The 22,593-nt window shown below is 40.9% G+C and overlaps 2 protein-coding genes across 6 annotated transcripts; one reads left to right on the forward strand and one right to left on the reverse strand.

Annotated features, from left to right (window-relative positions):
* Positions 1-57: 57 nt before the first annotated feature.
* On the reverse strand, positions 58-16,773 carry LOC110505204 (kelch domain-containing protein 2). Of its 4 annotated transcripts, none has more exons than XM_021584275.2 (15): positions 16,610-16,773; positions 8,947-9,010; positions 8,767-8,844; positions 8,519-8,612; positions 8,244-8,319; positions 8,025-8,108; positions 1,918-1,999; positions 1,615-1,692; positions 1,422-1,502; positions 1,183-1,241; positions 909-1,018; positions 746-818; positions 552-639; positions 386-438; positions 58-220 (listed from the first exon to the last, which is right to left on the reverse strand). In XM_021584275.2, exons 7-15 carry the CDS (start codon positions 1,969-1,971, stop codon positions 97-99), a joined length of 720 nt encoding a protein of 239 aa, XP_021439950.1. In that variant the 5' UTR covers positions 1,972-1,999; positions 8,025-8,108; positions 8,244-8,319; positions 8,519-8,612; positions 8,767-8,844; positions 8,947-9,010; positions 16,610-16,773; the 3' UTR covers positions 58-96. The 4 variants fall into 4 exon arrangements, with proteins under 4 accessions (XP_021439950.1, XP_036818821.1, XP_036818822.1 ...); XM_036962926.1 differs by lacking the exon at positions 16,610-16,773 and adding an exon at positions 13,432-14,866; XM_036962927.1 differs by lacking the exons at positions 1,918-1,999; positions 16,610-16,773 and adding an exon at positions 13,432-14,865.
* On the forward strand, positions 15,115-21,457 carry LOC110505205 (kelch domain-containing protein 1). 2 transcript variants are annotated; one of them, XM_036962924.1, is made up of 12 exons: positions 15,115-15,478; positions 18,598-18,715; positions 18,820-18,932; positions 19,097-19,181; positions 19,290-19,373; positions 19,528-19,608; positions 19,797-19,855; positions 19,980-20,089; positions 20,195-20,267; positions 20,485-20,569; positions 20,807-20,859; positions 21,129-21,457. In XM_036962924.1, the coding sequence occupies exons 2-12, from the start codon at positions 18,602-18,604 to the stop codon at positions 21,235-21,237; spliced, it is 966 nt and encodes a 321-aa protein (XP_036818819.1). In that variant the 5' UTR covers positions 15,115-15,478; positions 18,598-18,601; the 3' UTR covers positions 21,238-21,457. The 2 variants fall into 2 exon arrangements, with proteins under 2 accessions (XP_036818819.1, XP_036818818.1); XM_036962923.1 differs by lacking the exon at positions 15,115-15,478 and adding an exon at positions 17,347-18,002.
* Positions 21,458-22,593: the final 1,136 nt, after the last annotated feature.

A 22,593-nucleotide genomic window follows, 5' to 3' on the forward strand; every position in this document is an offset into this window, starting at 1 on the left:
CAAGATGGGTTGAGCTGTCCTCTTTGTTCAGCTAGCACCAAGGTCATGGCTGTCCACACACACCCCGGCATCCCATAGAATGTGGTGGTATATGCCTCATGACCCCAGTGCATTGATGCCTCCCATCCTCTGTTTGAGACTGTGTAGCAGGTGTTTAGGCAAGCAGTCCCATGACGCAGCCAGCAACTCTCTGTGCTGCAATGCTGCTTCCATACAGAACCTAGAGAGGGGGACAAGCAAGTTTTACATTGACTAAAATATGTGTTCATTAGGCACCAAACAGACTGACTACTGAACCTTTGTTGTTGCATGCCCTCCCTAATAAACAAAACCCAGTAGTTAGGGCCATGTTTTTGTCTGGGTTCAGGGTTGTTTCTCTACTCACCAGACAAGTGACTTTGGTTGAACCGTGAACACCAGCAACTCTTTGCTGTGAGCCTGTTAAAGGCAATTGACATATCTTTATTCAAACCATACTTGGTAGTAAACCTTGTTATCAATCAGTTTGTAGTTCTAATTTTAAGTGACACTTGTGGTCTCACTGTACTCACTGCTCGCTGATGGGACAGCAGGTTATTGGCACAACCGCCAAACACAAAGACCTCCCCATCAGGACCGGAACAGGCCGTGTGCCAGAGCCTGACACAAAAAAATAGGAAAATGACTAAGGACACACACACACAAACAGTGAAACAAGCAGCTCCCATTCATTACCACTAATTTGGTTTCTCTCTTGTGATATTACCTGGGGCTCTGTGTATGATTGTGCTTGTACTGCTGCCACTTGTTCTTGCTGACGCAGTACAGCCAAGCGTCACCTGTATATATTACAAAAGGATGGAGGAATAAAAACATTTGGTCATGCCATGGACTCAAGGAAAATGGATAAGGAAGTATTCTTCACTCACTCAGTGTCTCTCTATATGTTGTGAAGCCTCCGAACAGGAAGATGTGATCAGGTGACACGGGGGTGAGGGAGTGCCATGAGCGTCCCACAGGACCCTGCTGAGGAACACTCCTGTAGAGGGGCAAGGGAAGGTCAAGGGGAAATAGGACCGGGGTAAAGGGTTAGTCCCATAAAGGTGAACAGAGGTACATCTATGGGTTAGAGCACAGCCCCTTCCCCTAAAAAAAGGTGTTTAATGTTATAACATGCATGAAGACATTTTGGATGAGGACTACATTTCATGCCACTCCCAGGAATCCATGTCGATGTAGTGCAAGTCGTTCAGGCGGTAATCCTGTTGTAAAAGAGACAAAGCATCAAACATTTAGAATACAAGATCCTTTATGTGATAAGTCATAGAAATGAACATGGTCAACATCCATCTACAGGCCCGTGATACAATTTCACATTAGACAGTGTGACCGTAAACTCAGCAGGAACTTGAGTAATCTCTTTTCAGAACATTCCTACTTACCCTGTAACGCCCCCCAAACACATAGCCTCGGTTGCCCACCTTGGCACAGGCATGTGCTGCCCGGGGAGATGGGGCATTACCCTTCAATAGAAAGGGGGAATGGAGAGGTGAGACTGGAGCTCCCATTGAAACAGATGTGCAAAATGGCTTCCAACACAGAAAGTTGTGACATGATTTAAGGGAATGCTGTTACCTTGGTGACTGGCTGGCTCCAGGTGGACAGGTCCAGGATGTGAATGTGGTTGTTCCAGCCCCGCCCCGGATTATCTCCCTGTTACAACACACAGAGAAGGGATTGTTTTCATTAGGGCATGCAAACATTTAACTACGGAACAAAAATGTGCGTTTCTTATTGGTAATCCAGGTTGTCCATCCCCGTTTCAGTAAAAAAAAATAAACTCCCTTTGCTGCAGACAGATACACTTAACAGACCATTTTCATACTGGTGTTAAAAGCAGCTGAAGGTTTCAAGGGTTGTGCAATTAATTGACCATACCATGAATGAAGTTTCATCGTATTCAAATGTCCCTCTGTGAGCTCCTTGTGCCATATATCCGTAGCCACCGAAGAATACTAGCCTGTGAACAGTTAATGTAGAAATGGTTTGAAGTGACAAATGCATCAGAAAGGTATTGGGAAGATCATCAGTCAATTTTGTATGATCTGTGTAGAATTTCTCTTGCAACCCCATAGCTTGGTAAAGGCTGCTTTAGAGGTAATGAGATGGAGCAACTCGAAGACCTATTATACAGTGCCTTGCGAAAGTATTCGGCCCCCTTGAACTTTGCGACCTTTTGCCACATTTCAGGCTTCAAACAAAGATATACAACTGTATTTTTTTTGTGAAGAATCAACAACAAGTGGGACACAATCATGAAGTGGAATGACATTTATTGGATATTTCAAACTTTTTTAACAAATCAAAAACTGAAAAATTGGGCGTGCAAAATTATTCAGCCCCCTTAAGTTAATACTTTGTAGCGCCACCTTTTGCTGCGATTACAGCTGTAAGTCGCTTGGGGTATGTCTCTATCAGTTTTGCACATCGAGAGACTGAAATGTTTTCCCATTCCTCCTTGCAAAACAGCTCGAGCTCAGTGAGGTTGGATGGAGAGCATTTGTGAACAGCAGTTTTCAGTTCTTTCCACAGATTCTCGATTGGATTCAGGTCTGGACTTTGAGTTGGCAATTCTAACACCTGGATATGTTTATTTTTGAACCATTCCATTGTAGATTTTGCTTTATGTTTTGGATCATTGTCTTGTTGGAAGACAAATCTCCGTCCCAGTCTCAGGTCTTTTGCAGACTCCATCAGGTTTTCTTCCAGAATGGTCCTGTATTTGGTTCCATCCATCTTCCCATCAATTTTAACCATCTTCCCTGTCCCTGCTGAAGAAAAGCAGGCCCAAACCATGATGCTGCCACCACCATGTTTGACAGTGGGGATGGTGTGTTCAGCTGTGTTGCTTTTACGCCAAACATAACGTTTTGCATTGTTGCCAAAAAGTTCAATTTTGGTTTCATCTGACCAGAGCACCTTCTTCCACATGTTTGGTGTGTCTCCCAGGTGGCTTGTGGCAAACTTTAAACGACACTTTTTATGGATATCTTTAAGAAATGTCTTTCTTCTTGCCACTCTTCCATAAAGGCCAGATTTGTGCAATATACGACTGATTGTTGTCCTATGGACAGAGTCTCCCACCTCAGCTGTAGATCTCTGCAGTTCATCCAGAGTGATCATGGGCCTCTTGGCTGCATCTCTGATCAGTCTTCTCCTTGTATGAGCTGAAAGTTTAGAGGGACGGCCAGGTCTTGGTAGATTTGCAGTGGTCTGATACTCCTTCCATTTCAATATTATCGCTTGCACAGTGCTCCTTGGGATGTTTAAAGCTTGGGAAATCTTTTTGTATCCAAATCCGGCTTTAAACTTCTTCACAACAGTATCTCGGACCTGCCTGGTGTGTTCCTTGTTCTTCATGATGCTCTCTGCGCTTTTAACGGACCTCTGAGACTATCACAGTGCAGGTGCATTTATACGGAGACTTGATTACACACAGGTGGATTGTATTTATCATCATTAGTCATTTAGGTCAACATTGGATCATTCAGAGATCCTCACTGAACTTCTGGAGAGAGTTTGCTGCACTGAAAGTAAAGGGGCTGAATAATTTTGCACGCCCAATTTTTCAGTTTTTGATTTGTTAAAAAAGTTTGAAATATCCAATAAATGTCGTTCCACTTCATGATTGTGTCCCACTTGTTGTTGATTCTTCACAAAAAAATAGTTTTATATCTTTATGTTTGAAGCCTGAAATGTGGCAAAAGGTCGCCGAATACTTTCGCAAGGCACTGTATGTGTGTATAGAAAACACTCTGAAGTCTCTAAAACTGGTTAAATCGGGTCTGTGGCTATAACAGAACGTGTTTAGGAGTAAAAATCCCTGGTAAAACTGTTTACCAAAAACACAAAAAAAATATTCGTCCGCCATTCAATGTATTATTTAACGCGACAGAAAATATATGCGAATCCCCTGTAAACGCCTACACACGCTTCCACACGATGTCGCCATTGCTTTCAATTTCTGACCCCTCCTTTCTTGAGGCGCACCACAGTATGTTGTGAAACTGAAAAAATGGACGATGATTTCCAGACTTGCTGCTATCGAATACAGATCGCCCCGTGATCAATTTGATACATCATTAACGTTTATTAATACCTAAAGTTGGTTTAGAAAAGTCGTTTGAAGTGATTTGTAAAAGTTTATAGGCGACTTTTGTAATTTTAAAAAGTGTCGTTGCGTCTTGTAAATGGGCTTTTTGCAGCATCAGACTGGCCTTCAGCAAATGACATTTTGGGTATACAATGACGGATTTAATCGGGAAAAAGACCCAATTGTGATGTTTATGGGACATATAGGAGTGCCAACAAAGAAGCTCGTCCAAGGTAATGAATGTTTTATATTTTATTTCTGCGTTTTGGGTAGCGCCGGCTACCGCAAAATCTGTTGTTTACGTGTCGTGCTGGTATTTTGGGGGGGTGCATGCTATCAGATAATAGCTTCTCATGCTTTCGCCGAAAAGCATTTTACAAATCTGACTTGGTGGCTAGATTCACAACGAGTGTAGCTTTAATTCAGTACCTTGCATGTGTATTTTTATGAAAGTTTGAGATTTATTGAGTACTATAGGTGGCGCTCTGAAATTTCCGCTGAGCTGTCCCTGTTCAGGGACCACCTCCGTAAGTCGTTATCAGAGGTAGACTTACTCATGTTATTTACATTGGAGCTGATAGTGCAGGATGAGCAGCATAAAGTGGTCTTACTACTATTGCACACCGCCTCAGTGCTAACAGTGTAACTCTGGATTATAGGCTCATGATTACGGCTTACAATAGCTATAGGATAAACAGATGTATTCGGTGCAATTAGGGGTACAATTAAATTACTTACATTGTGTTTGCCAATGCCCCTAAGATCATGTACATTTGATGCAGCATTATGGCGACTCATTGTCACAATGGTAGGGATTAACTGAGCTGGTCTTGGATAATTTACCAGTCACTGTTTCAAAGCAGCCTTGAAATGAGTTTCACACCCACGGCCCAACGATGGTACTGGACCTGAAATTATTGGCTGTCTTTTAATGCTAAAATCAGTTCTTTAAAATCAATTTTCAAATGTTCCGAGCTAGCCCTCCTAATGTCGTTTGAGCAACACATGGACTACGACAGTGTCAGCTCCCGGCATCTGTGGTAGAACAGTCGGAAGCAGCCTTGTTATGTCCTGTACTCGTGCTCCTGGGTAGCACAGGGTTTTTGCCAAGGGGACCGAGATGTTTCTCACCGTAGAGCTGCCAATGATGACAGCTGGTGATGTTGAATGGGCCGGTCTCTCAGCAGCCTCACGGTCTGGTGAACCCGAGGTAGAAGACACCGGAGAGGGAGACAGAGCCGAGGACGAAGACGCAGGTACCTCCGGATCTGATCTTGATTGGGAAGCCACCATGGACGAAGGCAAAGCCGTTTCTGGTCTGTGTCAGTTCCGGGCTCAACATCTCCATGGAGACCCCCGTTGCCAGAGGACGCCTTCTTCGATTTCCACGGCGAGTGACATACCTCCATGGCTGGTTGGTTGGGTCGAGATCAGCTCCGTTCTCCAGGGAAGGGGGAGACCCCTTCAGGGATGGCCCACTCCTTAGCACCGCTCAGTCGGCTGTGGAGAGCCGACACGGCGGTGAAACTTCCACCAGACCAGAGCGGTGTCCAGCTACTGGTGTGGAAGAAAAAAGGTGGCCGTGGGTTCCCCAGTAGCTTATGTAGGTTTGTAACTTGCTTGCTAAGAGTAGCTACTTCACTCTTGTAGTCCTCTGCAAGCAAGCAGTTACTACATTGAAAGTCAACATTTTCCCGGAACAAAACAAAGTAAACGCAGCTCCTGCAACGTTGGAAACGTTCAATGGCGGCCTCCATTTGAGACCGCCGAGCCAGCTAGGCTAGCTGGGCTTTCACGTCTCTCCCCCGCTACAGAATCTGGGGCGGCAGGGTAGCCTAGTGGTTAGAGCGTTGGACTAGTAACCGGTTGCAAGTTCAAACCCCCGAGCTGACATGGTACAAATCTGTTGTTCTGCCCCTTAACCCACTGTTCCTAGGCCGTCATTGAAAATAAGAATTTGTTCTTAACTGACTTGCCTGGTTAAATAAAGGTTAAAAATAAATAAAAATCTGGCAGGATCCCGGGAGCGGTGTCCAGCTACTGGTGTAGCAGCACTCAGTGCTCCCAATTTAGCCCAAAAGTCACAGGATTCAAAATAAAACAAAGTATATAAAAATAAGTTCAGGTTTCAGCATTCGACAGGTTTCAACAACAAACATTGCAACAAACGCTCTGATTGTGTGTGTATAGTATTCAGACCTCTTGACTTTTTCCACACTTTGTTACATTACAGCCTTATTCTAAAATGGAGTAAATATATTTTTTTCTCTCAATCTACAGACAATACCCCATAATTGGCTCCCGAGTGGCACAGCGGTCAAAGGCACTGCATCTCAGTGAAAGTGGCGTCACTACAGTCCTTGGTTCGATTCCAGTCCCTGGTTCGATGGCACACCTATATTTGGGGAGTTTCTCCCATTCTTCTCTGCAGATCCTCAAGCTCTGTCAGGTTGGATGGGGAGCGTCGCTGCACAGCTATTTTCAGGTCTCTCCAGAGATGTTCAATCGGGTTCAAGTCCGAGCTCTGGCTGGGCCACTCAAGGACATTCAGAGACATGTCCCGAAGCCACTCCTGCGTTGTCTTGGCTATGTGCCTAGGGTCGTTGTCCTGTTGGAAGGTGAATCTTCGCCCCAGTCTGAGGTCCTGAGCGCTCTGGAGCATGTTTTCATCAAGGATCTGTTTGTATGTCTGCTCCATTAATCTTTCCCTCGATCCTGATTAGTCTCCCAGTCCCTGCCGCTGAAAAAGATCCCCACAGCCTCGAAGGCCAGCATGCAAGAGTCTCCTTTTCACTGTTGACGTTGAGACTGTTATTTTGCGGGTACTATTTAAATGAAGCTGCCAGTTGAGGACTTGAGGTGTCTGCTTCTCAATCTAGACACTAATGTACTTGTCCTTTTGCTCAGTTGTGCACTGGGGCCTCCTCTTTCTATTCTGGTTAGAGCCAGTTTGAGCTGTGAAGGGAGTAGTACACAGCGTTGTACGAGATCTTCAGTTTCTTGCCAATTTTTCGCATGGAATAACCTTCATTTCTCAGAACATGAATAGACTGACGAGTTTCAGAAGAAGATTCTTTGTTTCTGGCCATTTTGAGCCTGTAATCGAACCCTCAAATGCTAATGCTAAAGATACTCAACTAGTCTAAAGGCCCGTTTTATTGCTTCTTTAATCAGGACAACATTTTTCAGCTGTACTAACATAATTGCAAAAGGGTTTTCTAATGATCATTTATCCTTTTAAAATGATAAACTTGGATTAGTTAACACAACGTGCCATTGGAACACAGGAGTGATGGATGCTGATAAATGGGCCTCTGTACAATGGGGAGAACAAGTATTTGATACACTGCTGCAGCGTGCGCAAACCTGGTCAAGAACTACAGGAAACGTATGATCTCTAATTGCAAACAAAGGTTTCTGTACCAAATATTAAGTTCTGCTTTTCTGATGTATCAAATACATGCATGCAAAAAAATGCAAATGAATTACTTAAAATCATACAATGTGATTTTCTGGATTTTTGTTTTAGATTCCGTCTCTCACAGTTGAAGTATACCTATGATCAAAATTACAGACCTCTACATGCTTTGTAAGTAGGAAAACCTGCAAAATCGGCAGTGTATCAAATACTTGTTCCCACTGTAGATATTCCATTCAAAGAAATCTGCTGTTTCCAGCTACAATAGTCATGTACTATTAACAATGTCTACACTGTATTTCTGATCAATTTGATGTTATTTTAATGGATACATTTTTTTGCTTTTCTTTCAAAAACAAGGACATTTCTAAGTGACCCCAAACTTTTTAACGGTAGTGTATATTCATTCATTTGTATTGCAGATATTACTATATTTTCCAATTCAAAGTCCTTAACATGATTTTAGCTGCTCACCTCTTTAGCGTGTGTGACCATCCCCAAGACAATGATCTCTCGTAGCTTAGCCGTACTACCTAAAAGTGCTTCAACAGTCTTAAGCTGAAAACAAGCACAGATCAAGATCAGGGCAATCCATTCACAACACTTGAGGAAAGTCTGGAAAATGTCCTCATAGCTTATGTAAAATCGATTAAACACGTAAAGTGTGTCTTTAAGTTATAACAGCGTTATTACCTGAAATGTGTTCCTGCTTTCTTCTGCAGCGGCCCTGCCTCTATTACAGGTGGGGTGAAGAGCTCATGCCGATGGCCTAAGTGTCAATGTGGATCATGGTACACATTTCACTATCATGTACTTACTTTACATTTATTTGGCAAGTGGATTTGGAACACATTCTCTTACAACAACCTCACAGAGGTTGCAGAGCAGCGTGTCAGGGGACTTTTTTGTATATCAAAGACCAGCAATATAGGATTCATTCAAAGGCCAAAAAAATGGAGCGAACTGACCTGCTGTAGGAGTGTGTAGCGTTCCCTGAAGAACTCTGCCTTGTCCCTCGCTGAGCCACAGAGACATGGAGCAGAGTGGGTGGTCATGGTAAGGCTGGGGGAAGAACAAACAACAGCTTCACTGAGGGATGTCTTGATATGGTGGTTTCATTAGAAATAACATTTATTCTAGAGTGTATTTGGTATAATATTTGGACCATAGGACCATGACCCATGCAGACGAAGTCAACACACACATTTATACTTACGGTACAAACTTCTTCCTCTCCGTACTGTAGATATATCTTGGCACATCAAAAGGGCCAATGATGTTGAAGACGTTATCTCTGAAAATAATTATATTTCACATTGACAAGGAAAATATGGGGGGTGACAAGTGAATGTATGTGAAATTGGTTCTTGTGAGACTGACACCTTGCTCAACTTACATGGTTTCATCACGACTGGCTGGAGTGCTGCACAGTAGTCTCCACCACAGCCAGCTCAATCATACTGGAGGTCACCGTCCAGGAGAAAAGAGGAGTACATCATTGACATAATTCACAACTGATTGTATTGAGAATTGTGTACATTATGTTAGTGGTTATGATCAAAGACTCATCGATGATGACATCCAGTTCCAGCCCATTGACAGACTAACACCTCCACCATGTACCTGCAGGCTTCATTGGAGGACAACAACACATATATATGCCCAGTCAGACCATTATTACTGTTCCAGCTGGCTGATAGGCGTTATTAGGTAGGTAATGTAAAAACTAGCACATTGAATTTTCCATCAACCTTTATTTGGTGATCCTTCCTCAATTCCAACTTGGAAGGAAACAAGTCTTCTAAACTGCCATGTCCAAATGCAGGGAGTTTGTTTGATGCTCTGTTAAAAAATATACTTTTTTGCTCCATGAAGTAATCCAACAATGTGTACGCCGCCATCTTGTCCATTTCAAATCTTCTCTCATTCATTGAGACAGGTGGATGTCCAGCCCAAAGTGCTACATGTCATGACACTCACCCATCTCGATCAATGAGAGAAGATTTAAAATAGACAAGATGACCGCGTACATACTGTTGGATTACTTCTACATTCCTAAATTCCAACAAACCCCCAACAACTAGACATGGAAGTTTAGAAGACAAAACGTCTTCCATGTCGGGAATTGAGGAAGTATCGCAAAGTAAAGGTTTATGTGTGCCACGCTTAACATTACCCATCTAGCCATTAACACCCATCAGACAGCTGTAATCGTAACTAAAACATCTGACTGCCATACATCATTACCCCCATAAACACTGAGTGTACAACACATTAAGGACACCTTCCTAATATTGAGTTGCAATATTTTCCCTCAAAACAGCCTCAATTTGTCAGGGCATGGGTTTTACAAGGTGTCCCACAGGGATGCGGGCCCATGTTGACTGGCTGGACATCCTTTGGGTGGTGGACCATTCTTGATACACACAGGAGGGAAACTATTGAGTGTGGAAAAACCCAGCAGCATTAATTCTTGACACAAACCAGTGCACCTGACACCTACTACCACACCCCATTCAAAGGCAGTTAAATATTTTGTCTTGCCCATTCCTCTAAATGGCACACATACACAATCCATGTCTCAATTGGCTCAAGGCTTAAAAATACTTATTTAACCTGTCTCCTCCCCTTCATCTACACTGATCTAATGGATTTAATCTTTCTGGGACGGGGATTCCGCTAGCGGAACACCTGGCCAACAACCAGTGAAATTGCAGGGCGCCAAATTCAAAACAACAGAAATCTCAGAATTAAAATTCCTCAAACATACAAGTATTATACACCATTTTAAAAGATACAATTCTTGTTAATCCAACCAGTGTCCAATTTCAAAAAGGCTTTACAGCAAAAGCACACCATATGATTGTTAGGACAGCGCCTAGCCACAAAAACCATACAGATATTTTCCAGCCAAGAAGAGGTGTCACAAAAGTCAGAAATGGCGTTAAAATTAATCACTAACCTTTGATGATCTTCATCTGATGGCACTCCCAGGTCTCCATGTTAGACAATAAATGTTTGTTTTGTTCGATAAAGTTAATCTTTATGTCCAAATACCTCATTTTTGTTCGCTCGTTTAGTCCAGTAATTCAAATGCACAAAACGCGAGCACAAAGTCCAGACTCAAAGTCAAAAAAGTTCCATTAAAGTTCGTAGAAACATGTCAAACGATGTTTCTAATCAATCCTTAAGGTGCTATCATAAATATTCAATAATGTTTCAACCAGACAATATTGTTTTCATTAGAAAGGGAACGAACGTTGTGCGCACGGCCACGCGAGATAAACAACTTATGGCTTTCAGCTGAGCCACTTGCTCCGAGTGGTCTTATTCTTTCCCCTTTCACAATAGAAGCCTGAAAAAACTTCTAAAGACTGTTGACATCTACTGGAAACCATAGGAAGTGCAATCTGACCCCACAGACACTGGATATTTGATAGGCATTCACTTAAACTACAAACCTCATAATTCCCACTTCCTGGATGGATTTATCTCAGGTTTTCGCTTGCCATATGAGTTCTGTTATACTCAAACATTATTTTAACCGTTTTTGCAACTTTAGAGTGTTTGCTATCCAAATCTACTAATTATATGCATATTCTAGCTTCTGGGCCTGAGTAACAGGTAGTTTACTCTGGGCACGCTTTTCATCCAAACTTCCCAATGCTGCCCCATATCCATAAGAGGTTTTAACAAGTGACATCAATAAGGGATCATAACTTTCACCTGGGTTCACCTAGTCAGTCTATTTCATGGGAAAAGCAGGTGTCCTTAATGTTTTGTACACTGTGTGTGTGTGTGTGTGTGTACACACCCATATACAGTACCAGTCAAAAGATTTGACACCTACTCATTCAAGGGTTTTTCTTTAGTTTACTATTTTCTACATTTTAGAATAATAGTGAAGACATCAAAACTATGAAATGACACATATGGAATCATGTAGTAACCAAAACAGTGTTAAACAAATCAAAATATATTTTACATTTGAGATTCATCAAAGTAGCCACCCTTTGCCTTGATGACAGCTTTGCACACACTTGGCATTCTCTCAACCAGCTTCATGAGGTTGTCCCCTGGAATGCATTTCAATTAACAGGTGTGCCTTGTTAAATGTCTTTCCTTCTTAATGCATTTGAGCCAATCAGTTGTGTTGTGACAAGGTAGGGGTTGGTATACAGAAGATATTTGGTAAAAGACCAAGTCCATATTATGGCAAGAAGAGCTCAAATAAGCAAAGAGAAACAACAGTCCATCATTACTTTTAGGTAATGGTCAGTAAATTTGGAAAATGTCAAGAACTTTGAAAGTTTCTTCAAGCACAGTCGCAAAAACCATTACGCACTATGATGAAACTGGCTGTCATGAGGACCGCCACAGGAACGTAAGACCCAGCGTTACCTCTGCTGCAGAGGATAAGTTCATTAGAGTTACCAGCCTCAGAAATTGCAGCCCAAATAAATACTTCAGAGTTCAAGTAACAGACACATCTCAACATCAACTGTTCAGAGGAGACTGTGTGAAATCAGGCCTTCGTGGTCAAATTGCTGCAAAGAAACCACTACTAAAAGGACACCAATAAGAAGAAGAGACTTGCTTGGGCCAGGAAACACAATCAATGGACATTAGACCAGTGGAAATCTGTCCTTTGGTGTGATGAGTCCAAATTTCAGATTTTTGGTTCCAACCGCCTTGTCTTTGTGAGACGCAGAGTAGGTGAACGGATGATCTCTGCAAATGTTTAACTTTTAACATGGCACACCTGTTAATTGAAATGCATTCCAAGTGACTACCTCATGAAGCTGGTTGAGAGAATGCCAAAAGTGTGCAAAGCTGTCAAGGCAAAGGGTGAATACTTTGAATCTCAAATTTATTTAGATCTGTTTAACACTGTTTTGGTTACTACATGATTCCATATGTGTTATTTCATAGTTTAGATTACTTCACTCTCATTCCACAATGTAGAAAAAAAATTAAAAAATAAAGAAAAACCTTCGAATGAGTAGGCATGTCCAAACTTTGGACTGGTACTGTATGTGTAATATAATGGAACTGAGAGTCATGATCAAAGACTAGCTCGGGCCCTGCGCCACTAGGGGGCTTAGCCCCCTTCAGTTTAAAAACTTTGGCCGCCTCAGTTTTATGTCCCTATATAAAAATAGCAAAAAAGTTAAAATGATTGAGTTAGAGGTTGGCGCCCGCAAAAGATCTGTATCTCCTCTCCTCTGTGTCAGCACAATAGACAGGGCATGATGTGGTGTGTGTAAGCAGCCTGGTATTTTTTATTTATTTAACCTTTATTCATAGACTAGACGTAACATAGTCAATATAGATTAGTATCATATGTTATGTTTGGTTACATAAGACAGAAGGTTACTTAAAAGGTGCTAAATATGCAGAAATCGCTACCGCTATTTTCTGGTTGCTAAAATAAGAATAGCTCGCATAATTTCAGTTTGTAAAAACAAACAGTTATAGTACAATGATTCTCTGCACAATCTAAACCGCTGTGAAAAATATTTTCCATAACCAAAAATATATATTTTCAGCTGTTTGAAGCTGGTGTACAAAACCGAAAGTAAAAGATGCAAAAACAAAACTTAAGAATGGAACTCATAGAAATAGTGCACATAGAACAGATCTACTGCTTCTTAGACATGCTTTCAATGAGAATGGCAGATCTATAACTCAACATTTATTTGTGAATTTGGTCAGGTCGTCCAAAAAGTTACATATTGCAGCGTTAAGGCAAACAAATATTGTACATTTTGCAAATTCGTAACAAATCACACATATTGTAATTCGTAACATATACAAAAATAGATACATACCATACGAACGTAACATATTATACTAAATGGAGTATCTCGGATTTACTTACAGAATAATACAAAATGCTCTGAGACCAGGTTGCAGCTGGGGGGCTATGGAAAGCCACTGGGTGGTTAGGTGTGACTCCGTTGGGTTTACACTCCGTTGTGAAAGTGAATAATGTGATACACCTCCTCCTGTAATATTTGATTTCAACGTTTTCCGTTGAGGCTGCTTCACTCTTAGGTATAAAACGAGTTAGCGTTATTAGCTTTAGTCTATTTAGCTAGCTTGACCCAACTAATCTGCCACGATGGATATCTGAAATTGGCTTCGCCCAAGTACCCAAACAAAGGAGAAAGAGAGCGATGAGCAGCTGCATCAAACCACCGAGGCCGCCGCCAAGCCCAACAGCGATGATGCTCCCGAGCTGCAGCTAGCTCCATGTACAGAGCATACCCACCCTTCCACAAGTGCTGCCATAATGGCTCCACAGCCGCCTCCACCCCCGACTGTTCCTGATGATCTTGGAACAGAGAAGCCAGCCCAGGTTAGCGTAGAATCCTTTAATAACAACTGGCTAATAGGAAGAGAGTGGCTAGAATACTCGGTTACTGCAGATGCTGCATTTTGTTTTCCCATGTCGAAAGTTCTGTTTTGGGTCCAATGCTAACGCAGACAAGGTCTTCCACCCAAGCTGGGTATTCTAACTGAAAGAATGATATTGATAGTACCAAAGGATTTGCTAGACACGCATCAAGCAAAGAGCATTGCACTGTGGAAATAAAAAATTGTTTGAAGTGCTATTGGGACCATTGGTGTCACTTTCAACACTTGTTAATGATCGGCAGCTGGCAAGAAATCTCATTTATTTGTCGGCGATTGTGATTATCGAGTTCCTTGTTTCTAACCAGCAACCACTGAGGGGGACATTGGACACGATAAGAATCAAGATGGGAGGGGGGCAGCGGACTTTTTCTGTCTATGATGAAATATACTCTCCAAAAAGACGAGGAACCTGCCAAGGTGTTTAGCACCATATCCCATAATACCACATAAGTAACACGATATTCAAAATTAAATCGTTCCTACTGGATGTGAATATATATCCACTGGACAGTACAGCAGGACAGAGGAAAAGAGACTGAGTGTAAAAGACTGTTCCTCAACACGTTGGATGTGGTCATTGGTGAAATGTCAGAACAATTCAGCAAAGGCAACTGCCAACTGGTGGCGGCACTGTGTGCCCTTGACCCAGAGAGCCATTACTTTCTAGATGTAAAGCGAAACCTGGATCTAAGCAAAAAAAATATTTGGTGGAAGCTGAGTTTAGGGTCGAGCTGCAGTTTTTGCAGCCTCAAATGGACCCCACTTGTTATCCTGTAACAATTATCTGGGCCTCTCTCCACTATAACGATGTGATAACATGCGTCTTGGTGAGAGGTGTAGGAGTCAGGCGCAGGAGAGCAGGGATGTCTGAGGAGCGTGTTTAATAATAGTCCAGCAATGCAAATGGCACAGAACAAAAATCCCAAAACTACACTCTCGAATAATCGTGCAAACACACGGAGGAACTAACACAGTTCCGACACTTTACATACACGTGCGTAAATGCGAAAAAAACAACAAACATCAAATACCATCGAACGCAATACACACAAATCTAATCCTGCACGAATTACGGCAGGTAACAGCTGCCCTATATACCCACAGAAATCAAAGCAATTGAAAACCAGGTGTGAAAAGGAACACAGACAAAACAACCAGAAAAAGAAAAAGGGATCGGTAGTGGCTAGTAGACCGGCGACGCCGAGCGCCGAGCGCCGCCCGAACAGGGAGAGAAGTTACCCTCGGTAGAAGTCGTGACAAACGACTGTGCTTTCTGCACTGACACATGGACTGACTTTGGGGCGTCCACAGCTACATGCGAGAATTCGACTTTTTTTCCACTTTGAAAAATATGTTCAGTCAGCAGAGTAGAAGCACGCTACGCCAGAAGAAAGCTCAACTAATACAACTGTCATTTGAGGGGGATCTTACAAGATTTGGGGAGAATAGAATTATCAATTTCTCCGGAAATTCCACAGAGCATCAAGGAAGCTGGAACTCTTTAAAAGGTAAGATTGAAACAATCGAGCTGGTTGGTTTTATAAAAACCTTGCTTTATTGTGTAGAGCGCTGTCCATTGTGCTGATAGAGCGCCGCAAGATTGTGGACTTGTCACTTCTTGGTCAAATGCATTTAAAAAAAAAAACTTTTGTGTTTGTGGTATAGCGTGATATAAGCAGGATTCAATTTTATTCCAACGCAAGTACCCAAATGACTCCCCATTTATTTGGCAAAACAGCTGAGCATGGCTGCATCTCACTGTATTAGGCTGTAGGCTATGCTTTTGTTATTTGGATTTCCATTGGCCTTTCATTTACTGCGTTTGTTAACTGTTAATGTAAAATACATATAGTTGGTGTCATGCCTTATCCGAGGTGATATTTTGTTTACTAGGCTTACTACTATGTACCACTGTTTTGTTCTGTTCGAGGTTGTCGGTATTCTAAGCCAAACTGCTATACAGTTTTTGTTTGCATGCATAAATAACTAGCCTACTTGTGGTAAGGCAGCTGTGTGTACGGCTGCATTCACATAGGCTGCTTGTAATAGGGTAATTGCCTATCTAAACCGCACTGCTGTAGGGGGCTGTCCATTGTTCTGATACGTCGCAACAGACAGGCTACAGATTCCAAAATAACTCAATGATCTCGAAGTCTCAGCATTTTAACGTTGTTTATTATGGTTTATTACATGATTCCATAAGTGTTATTTCAAAGTTTAGATGTCTTCACTCTCATTCTACAATGTAGAAAATACTTTTTTTGTTTAAGAAAAGAAAAACCCTTGAATGAGTAGGCGTACTACTTTCGGCATTTAGTTAGCATTATTGTAAATGAAAGGCGAATGGAGATCCAATGATTATAAGCAGAATTCGATATAAGTCCAATGCAAGAACACAAAATGTAGCCCGCTTGGCGATTTCAACTGACCCTAGCCACTCTATCCTGTCTGGGCTAGCATAGCTTCTTGGTATGACACTGACACAACAGACCAATTTGGCTTCTAACTAGCAATGCTGCCGTTACATTTACTGTAAACAAATGTCAAGAACAACATGATTGACAAACAATAACATAAGGTCGAAGCATAAATCCCCGCATCTTGCAGACAGCAGATACTTTCGTCTTGACTTTGCTAACCTTCATTGTCAATCCAATCTTCCTTCAACAATCAAACATTTGGACCTAAATCTTAACTTCCGCCGATAGGCTACATGTTTCGTCACTTCCTCCAACGCAAAAATTCTACACAAGTTTATTTTTAGTCTGCAGTCTTTGCAATCCGGAATTTTTGGGACATCCGCATTGAAGTTGAAACGTAAATTGGTAGGGTAAAGGTTAAAGGGGCAGTCAGCAGTTGCTACATGAATTTACATCCATATTAATGATATGTATGCATTGATTATTGGAAAATATCATTTATAAATGTGTTTTTAAACAAATAAAATGAAAGCAAACACCTTATAGCCTAAAAACATGATTAAACTGTAATGTTTTATATCATGGAAGGTCAATCCTTGCACCCGTAGCTCTGTCTATTAATTTGAGAGTGATTACATTTCTCCAGCCCCATCCCTAGGCTTTTTACCGAACCATGAGTGGGAACGCCTTTATTGTTTTTAATGCTGATTGCCGCTATTAGGTTAGGGTTTAGGTAGGGACGTCCCGAGGATCCCAGATAGTACAAATCACGATTATGCCGAGATTTACTGTTTGAAGTCAGCTGATGTTGTTAAAACACCCCGTATTCACAGACATGTAAGTATATAAATTATTACTCGAATGTTAATTAATGTATTATCCTCCATGTGTTTATTCATCATATCTCAATAATATTCTCATGTTTACAACACATCAGTGTAGAACGAATACAGAATAAAACAACTATTAGGTTGAATTGGGACAACCTGCCTGAAAGGGAAAGAAAAACTTGTTTTCTCTGAAAGCTGTTGCACTTGATTAAAAACATCTTGAGATGACAGGACGCGACCAATTGTAATTCTTCAATTACCATCCTCTTCTCTTCGCTGTGTTGACAAAAAATGAGCAACTCGGATCTCTGAGCAGATTTCTTCAACGATACCATATAATGTCCTGACACAGTGATATTTGTTTCAATGTGGCAACGTATCGTATTTTATTTTTCCTTATTAGCATTCATGGATTCTGCAATTGAAAAGCACTGTTCAGAGCTTGTAGCCCGTGAGCGAAGCGGTCATACGGCTCTAACTGAGAGAAATGTCCTGTACGTGTGGGGAGGCTACGTGGTAAGCAGAGACTGTCAAACAGAAAGCCTACCTGGCTGCAACTGTCTTGACAAGCATTGCCAATGACTAGTGTTATCTTTCATTTATGTTTTGCATTTCACCAACATTCTATTTGGATCATGAATAAATATTCAAGGATTATGCAATATGTTGATTGATGCCAAATTACTATTCTATGTTACTTGTTTTCTGCAGTCAATTGCTGATGATGAAGTTTTCCTACCTAATGATGAAATCTGGTTATATGACTTAGAAAGAGGTGTATGGTAAGAATATGAATGGAATTTTAACAAAGTAACACATTTCTAAGATCATGAATGGAGAAGTTGATATCTTATGAGAACTAAGCTTGATTTCGAATCTTCTACTACAGTCTACCCATCAAAAAACAACCACGCAACAATTTACTTAACCAGTTTTTTCCCAGTGGGTTGGTTCAGTGCAAAAGTTGAATAATTTAATTTCAACAACAACAACAAAAAATCTATGTGATGACATTGAATCAATGTGCAAAAACGCATCGAGGTCAGGGAATTTTGTCATTTTTTCACCCAACGTTTAACCTAAATCCAATGACAGGGTTATTTTTTTTATTTTATTTCATGTTGAATTCATATCAACCAAATGTAAATCAAAACTAGATGTTGAGCTGACATCTGTGCCAAGTGGGAAACATTTGAGAGATGTAAACACTACATTTCATAATTATGGAGCTCTGCATTATTTACAATGTTGTTACATAGTTGCTAGAAGTTTATTGGTCAGTGGTTTGTGTTTATATCTGTACTCTTTGCTTTTTGTGAATTTTGCACCCTGCAACTTACATTTCCCTGTTTTGTTTGTTTATTCTCCATTCTGAAGGGAAATGTGCAGGATGTCAGGTGAGGTCCCGCCCCCCATGTCAGGCACCTGTGGCTGCTGTCTGAATGGAGACATGTACATATTTGGGGGATGCGATGACAACGGCCAGACCAACCAGGTAAATGTACAGTACATTTGCAAGGATGTGTGAAAATCCTCAATAGCTTACTAAGCCTTACATTGTTTTGTTTACATTTACATGCTGAAATGGTCTGTTTTCAGCTTTACTGTGTCAATCTTCTGGATGGAATATACACTTGGAGGAAAGTTAACCATAAGAGTGGCTCCCCTCCCTCACCCAGAGATAAGCTCTCTTGCTGGGTTTTCAATGGCAGGCAAGCATTCTTTAAAAAAACAAAACAATGCCCATGGCAGTACTGCCCTAATTGGGAACATTTATAAATCGAACCTTGCCATTTTACTATTGGTGGTGATCTAAAAAAATCGTTGGGGGTGCACAGCTACCCCGTAAAACGGATATGTTTTGGTTATTCTGTAGGCTCATCTACTTTGGTGGATATGGTCATAAGCAACTTGATGACATCAATAACAACAGAAGCTTCCTTATGGATGAGGTGTCATGGGTAAGTTTATCTTATGGGTGCAATTATAGCCAAACATATAAATACATTTTCTAGTACTATTAACTATTTTAACTTTATTATATGGATTAGTAATACTGTGCTCTGTAGGTGGATGACATCTATTGGGGATGGAACAATGAAGTCCATATGTTTGACCCAACATCGGCCAGTTGGAGTGAACCACATACCAGTGTAAGACTATATATTGAACGTGTTTATTTATTTTTAAAAAGACATGATATCATATACAATAAATTTAAGAATGTGCTATGACATCACATGATTTGAGGAATGGAACATACAAGGCACGTATTATACTTTATTTGTGGATATCTACTGTCTACAGGGTTGTGACCCTGACCCGAGAGCTGCCCATGCCAGTGTAACACTTTGCCACAAAGGATATGTATGTGGGGGCAGAATAAGGGTGAGAAATTATTAATTTTGACTCCTCTTCATGGTTGCATTGAAACACAGACACAAAAATACTAAAGTGTATTGCTAATAAGATTTGTGGGATTAAATCTTTTATTGTACATACAAGTTTAAATATACATACTTAACTCAAGTTTTTTTGATTTGGTTTTAAATCTTCATTTTTCTTTTCACTTTCAGGAAACCAGGACAAGTGACATTTATTGTCTAGATCTAGAATCATGGACATGGTACGAAATGTACGCATTTACTGTTCACTCTTTCAAATGCTCAACTTAAAATGGTTACTTTCCTGTTCTATACTGTTGTCAGAACACGCTTGATTTTATTTTTTTAACTGTTCTTTCAAAATGGCTTTTCTAGAGTACCAGCATCCAATGTTCCAATGGGAAGGTCGTGGCATACCCTCACTGCAATATCTGACAGCGGTTTGTTTCTATTTGGAGGACTGAGTATAGACTGCAAACCAATGAGTAAGTCATTTACCTGTACAGATTCAAAATCCTACCTCTGTACCTTAATAAGGTCCACGGAAACATGGCATTCGCTTTTCTAAAAAATAAATTAAATCTCTCCAGGCGATGGCTGGGTATTTGATGTTGGGACGAAGAAATGGAGAGAGTTTGAGCATCCATACATGAACAAACCAAGGTAGTGCATGTTCAAGTTGTTTGTGTCATGTTTAAATCAAGCTAAATTACTAAACTGGTATTGGATAGCATTACATGTTCCAATCTAAAGTCTGAGGAATGTACCCAAAATGTGCAAATGATAAAACTGTAAGCACATTGTCTGACCCATAGAGATCCTTTGATTTACTTTACATGTAATTCTATGATCTGACCCTTTATTTATTTTCCACCCTCAGGTTGTGGCACACAGCATGCCAAGGGAAAGACTCTGATGTCATTGTGTTTGGGGGTAGTTGCAACTACATCCTTCGAGTAGACACAGTAAGTATAATGGAAACCACCTTAGAATCATTCTAATTCTATGGAAACCACTCAAGGATCTTCTCTAATCATTCACATTGGATGATTTTACCATTTGTGACAGGAAGGAAATTGCTTGGTATTATGTTAATGTACATTATTAAAATTCATAAGCAGATCATTGATGAATTATGGAACACATATCATGAATTATGGAAGACATGTTTACAATGAGCTGTTATGGTACTGTTTCTTCAGGGTCACTGCAATGATGCACATGTTTTCCAGACCCAGCCCTACCCACTCTTTCGGTAACTAATCAATTATGATAATTCAATGAGGGAGAATCTGTTCTCAGCTAGAAGACACTGATATTTTGGAAATCATGTTGACTGATAAAACAAAAAAATATTCTATATGCAGAATGGTCCCCATACAAATAGTTCATGGAATTTATTATTTTGCTATTACATAGATGCTATAACACAGTGACAGTTTAGTATAGTAAGCTACAACTACCAAATGCATGCAATGCCCTCTTAGCCTATACTTAAAATGTTTTTTTTTAAATGTCTCACAGGATATGTGAGGATTACATAGCCAAGAATGTGAAGAACTGCAAGATGCTTGAAAAACAGCTTCCATTTGTGCCCCCAAAACTACTGCCAGCTGTACAGAAGATAATATAATTTTTTCGGACAACAAAGAAAATATAGCATTGTCAGATATAAATATTTAGGGAAATGTTCAGTATTATAAACTAGGGGGTTTGAGTCCTGAATGCTCATTGGCTGACAGCCATGGTATATCAGACTGTATACCACATGTATGACAAAACATTTATTTTTACTAATTACGTTGGTAACCAGTTTATAATAGCAATAAAGCACCTCTGAGGTTGGTGGTGTATGGCCAATATACCACAGCTAAAGGCTTATTCAGGCACTCCGCGTTGCATCGTGCTAAGGACAGCCCTTAGCCATGGTATATTGGCCATATACCACCAACCGCCGAGGTGCCGTATTGCTTAAGTAGACTACAGTAAACTGATAATGCAGAGTTCAGACTATGTTCCTCATATTACTGTTGAGAAGGCCTTCATAGTATGTGGGGCGATTTGTCTTACAAAACATTATTGATTTATTGTCAAATGTCTTAGTGTATTTTACAAGGCATTCAGAAATTATTCAGACCCTTTAACTTTTTCCACATGTTATGTTACAGCCATCATTACTTTAACACATGGTCAGTCAATCCGGAAAATTTCAAGAACTTAAAAGTTCCTTCAAGTACAGTTTCAAAAACGATCAAGCGCTATGATGAAACTGGCTCTCATGAGGACCCCCACAGGAACGGAAGACCCAGAGTTACCTCTGCTGCAGAGGATGAGTTCATTAGTTACCGCCTCAGAAATAGGAGCCCAAATAAATGCTTCAGAGTTCAAGTAACAGACACATCTCAACATCACCTGTTCAGAGGAGACTGCGTGAAATCCGGGCCTTCATGGTCGATTTGCTGCAAAGAAACCTCTACTAAAGGACACCAATAAGAAGAAGAGACGTACTTGGGCCAAGAAACACGAGCGATGGAAATCTGTCCTTTGAGTCCAAATGTGAGATTTTTGGCTCCAACTGCTGTCTCTTTGTGAGAAACAGAGTAGGTGAACGGATGATCTCCGCATGTGTGGTTCCCACCATGAAGCATGGAGGAGGTGTGATGGCGCTTTGCTGGTGACACTGTCAGTGATTTATTTAGAATTCAAGGCAAACTTAACCAGCATGGCTACCACAGCATTCTGCAGCGATACGCCATCCCATCTGGTTTGCATTTAGTGGGGCTATAATTTGTTTTTCAACAGGACAATGACCCAAAACAGCTCCAGGCTGTGTAAGGGCAATTTTACCAAGGAGAGTGATGGAGTGCTACAGTACATCAGATGGCCTGTCCTCCACAATCCCCTGACCTCAAACCAATTGAGATGGTTTGGGATGAGTTGGACCGCAGAGTGAAGGAAAAGCAGCCAACAAATGCTCAGCATATGTGGG

This window comes from Oncorhynchus mykiss, chromosome 25 (genome assembly GCF_013265735.2).
Source record: "Oncorhynchus mykiss isolate Arlee chromosome 25, USDA_OmykA_1.1, whole genome shotgun sequence".
In the NCBI taxonomy this organism is placed as follows: Eukaryota; Metazoa; Chordata; class Actinopteri; order Salmoniformes; family Salmonidae; genus Oncorhynchus; species Oncorhynchus mykiss.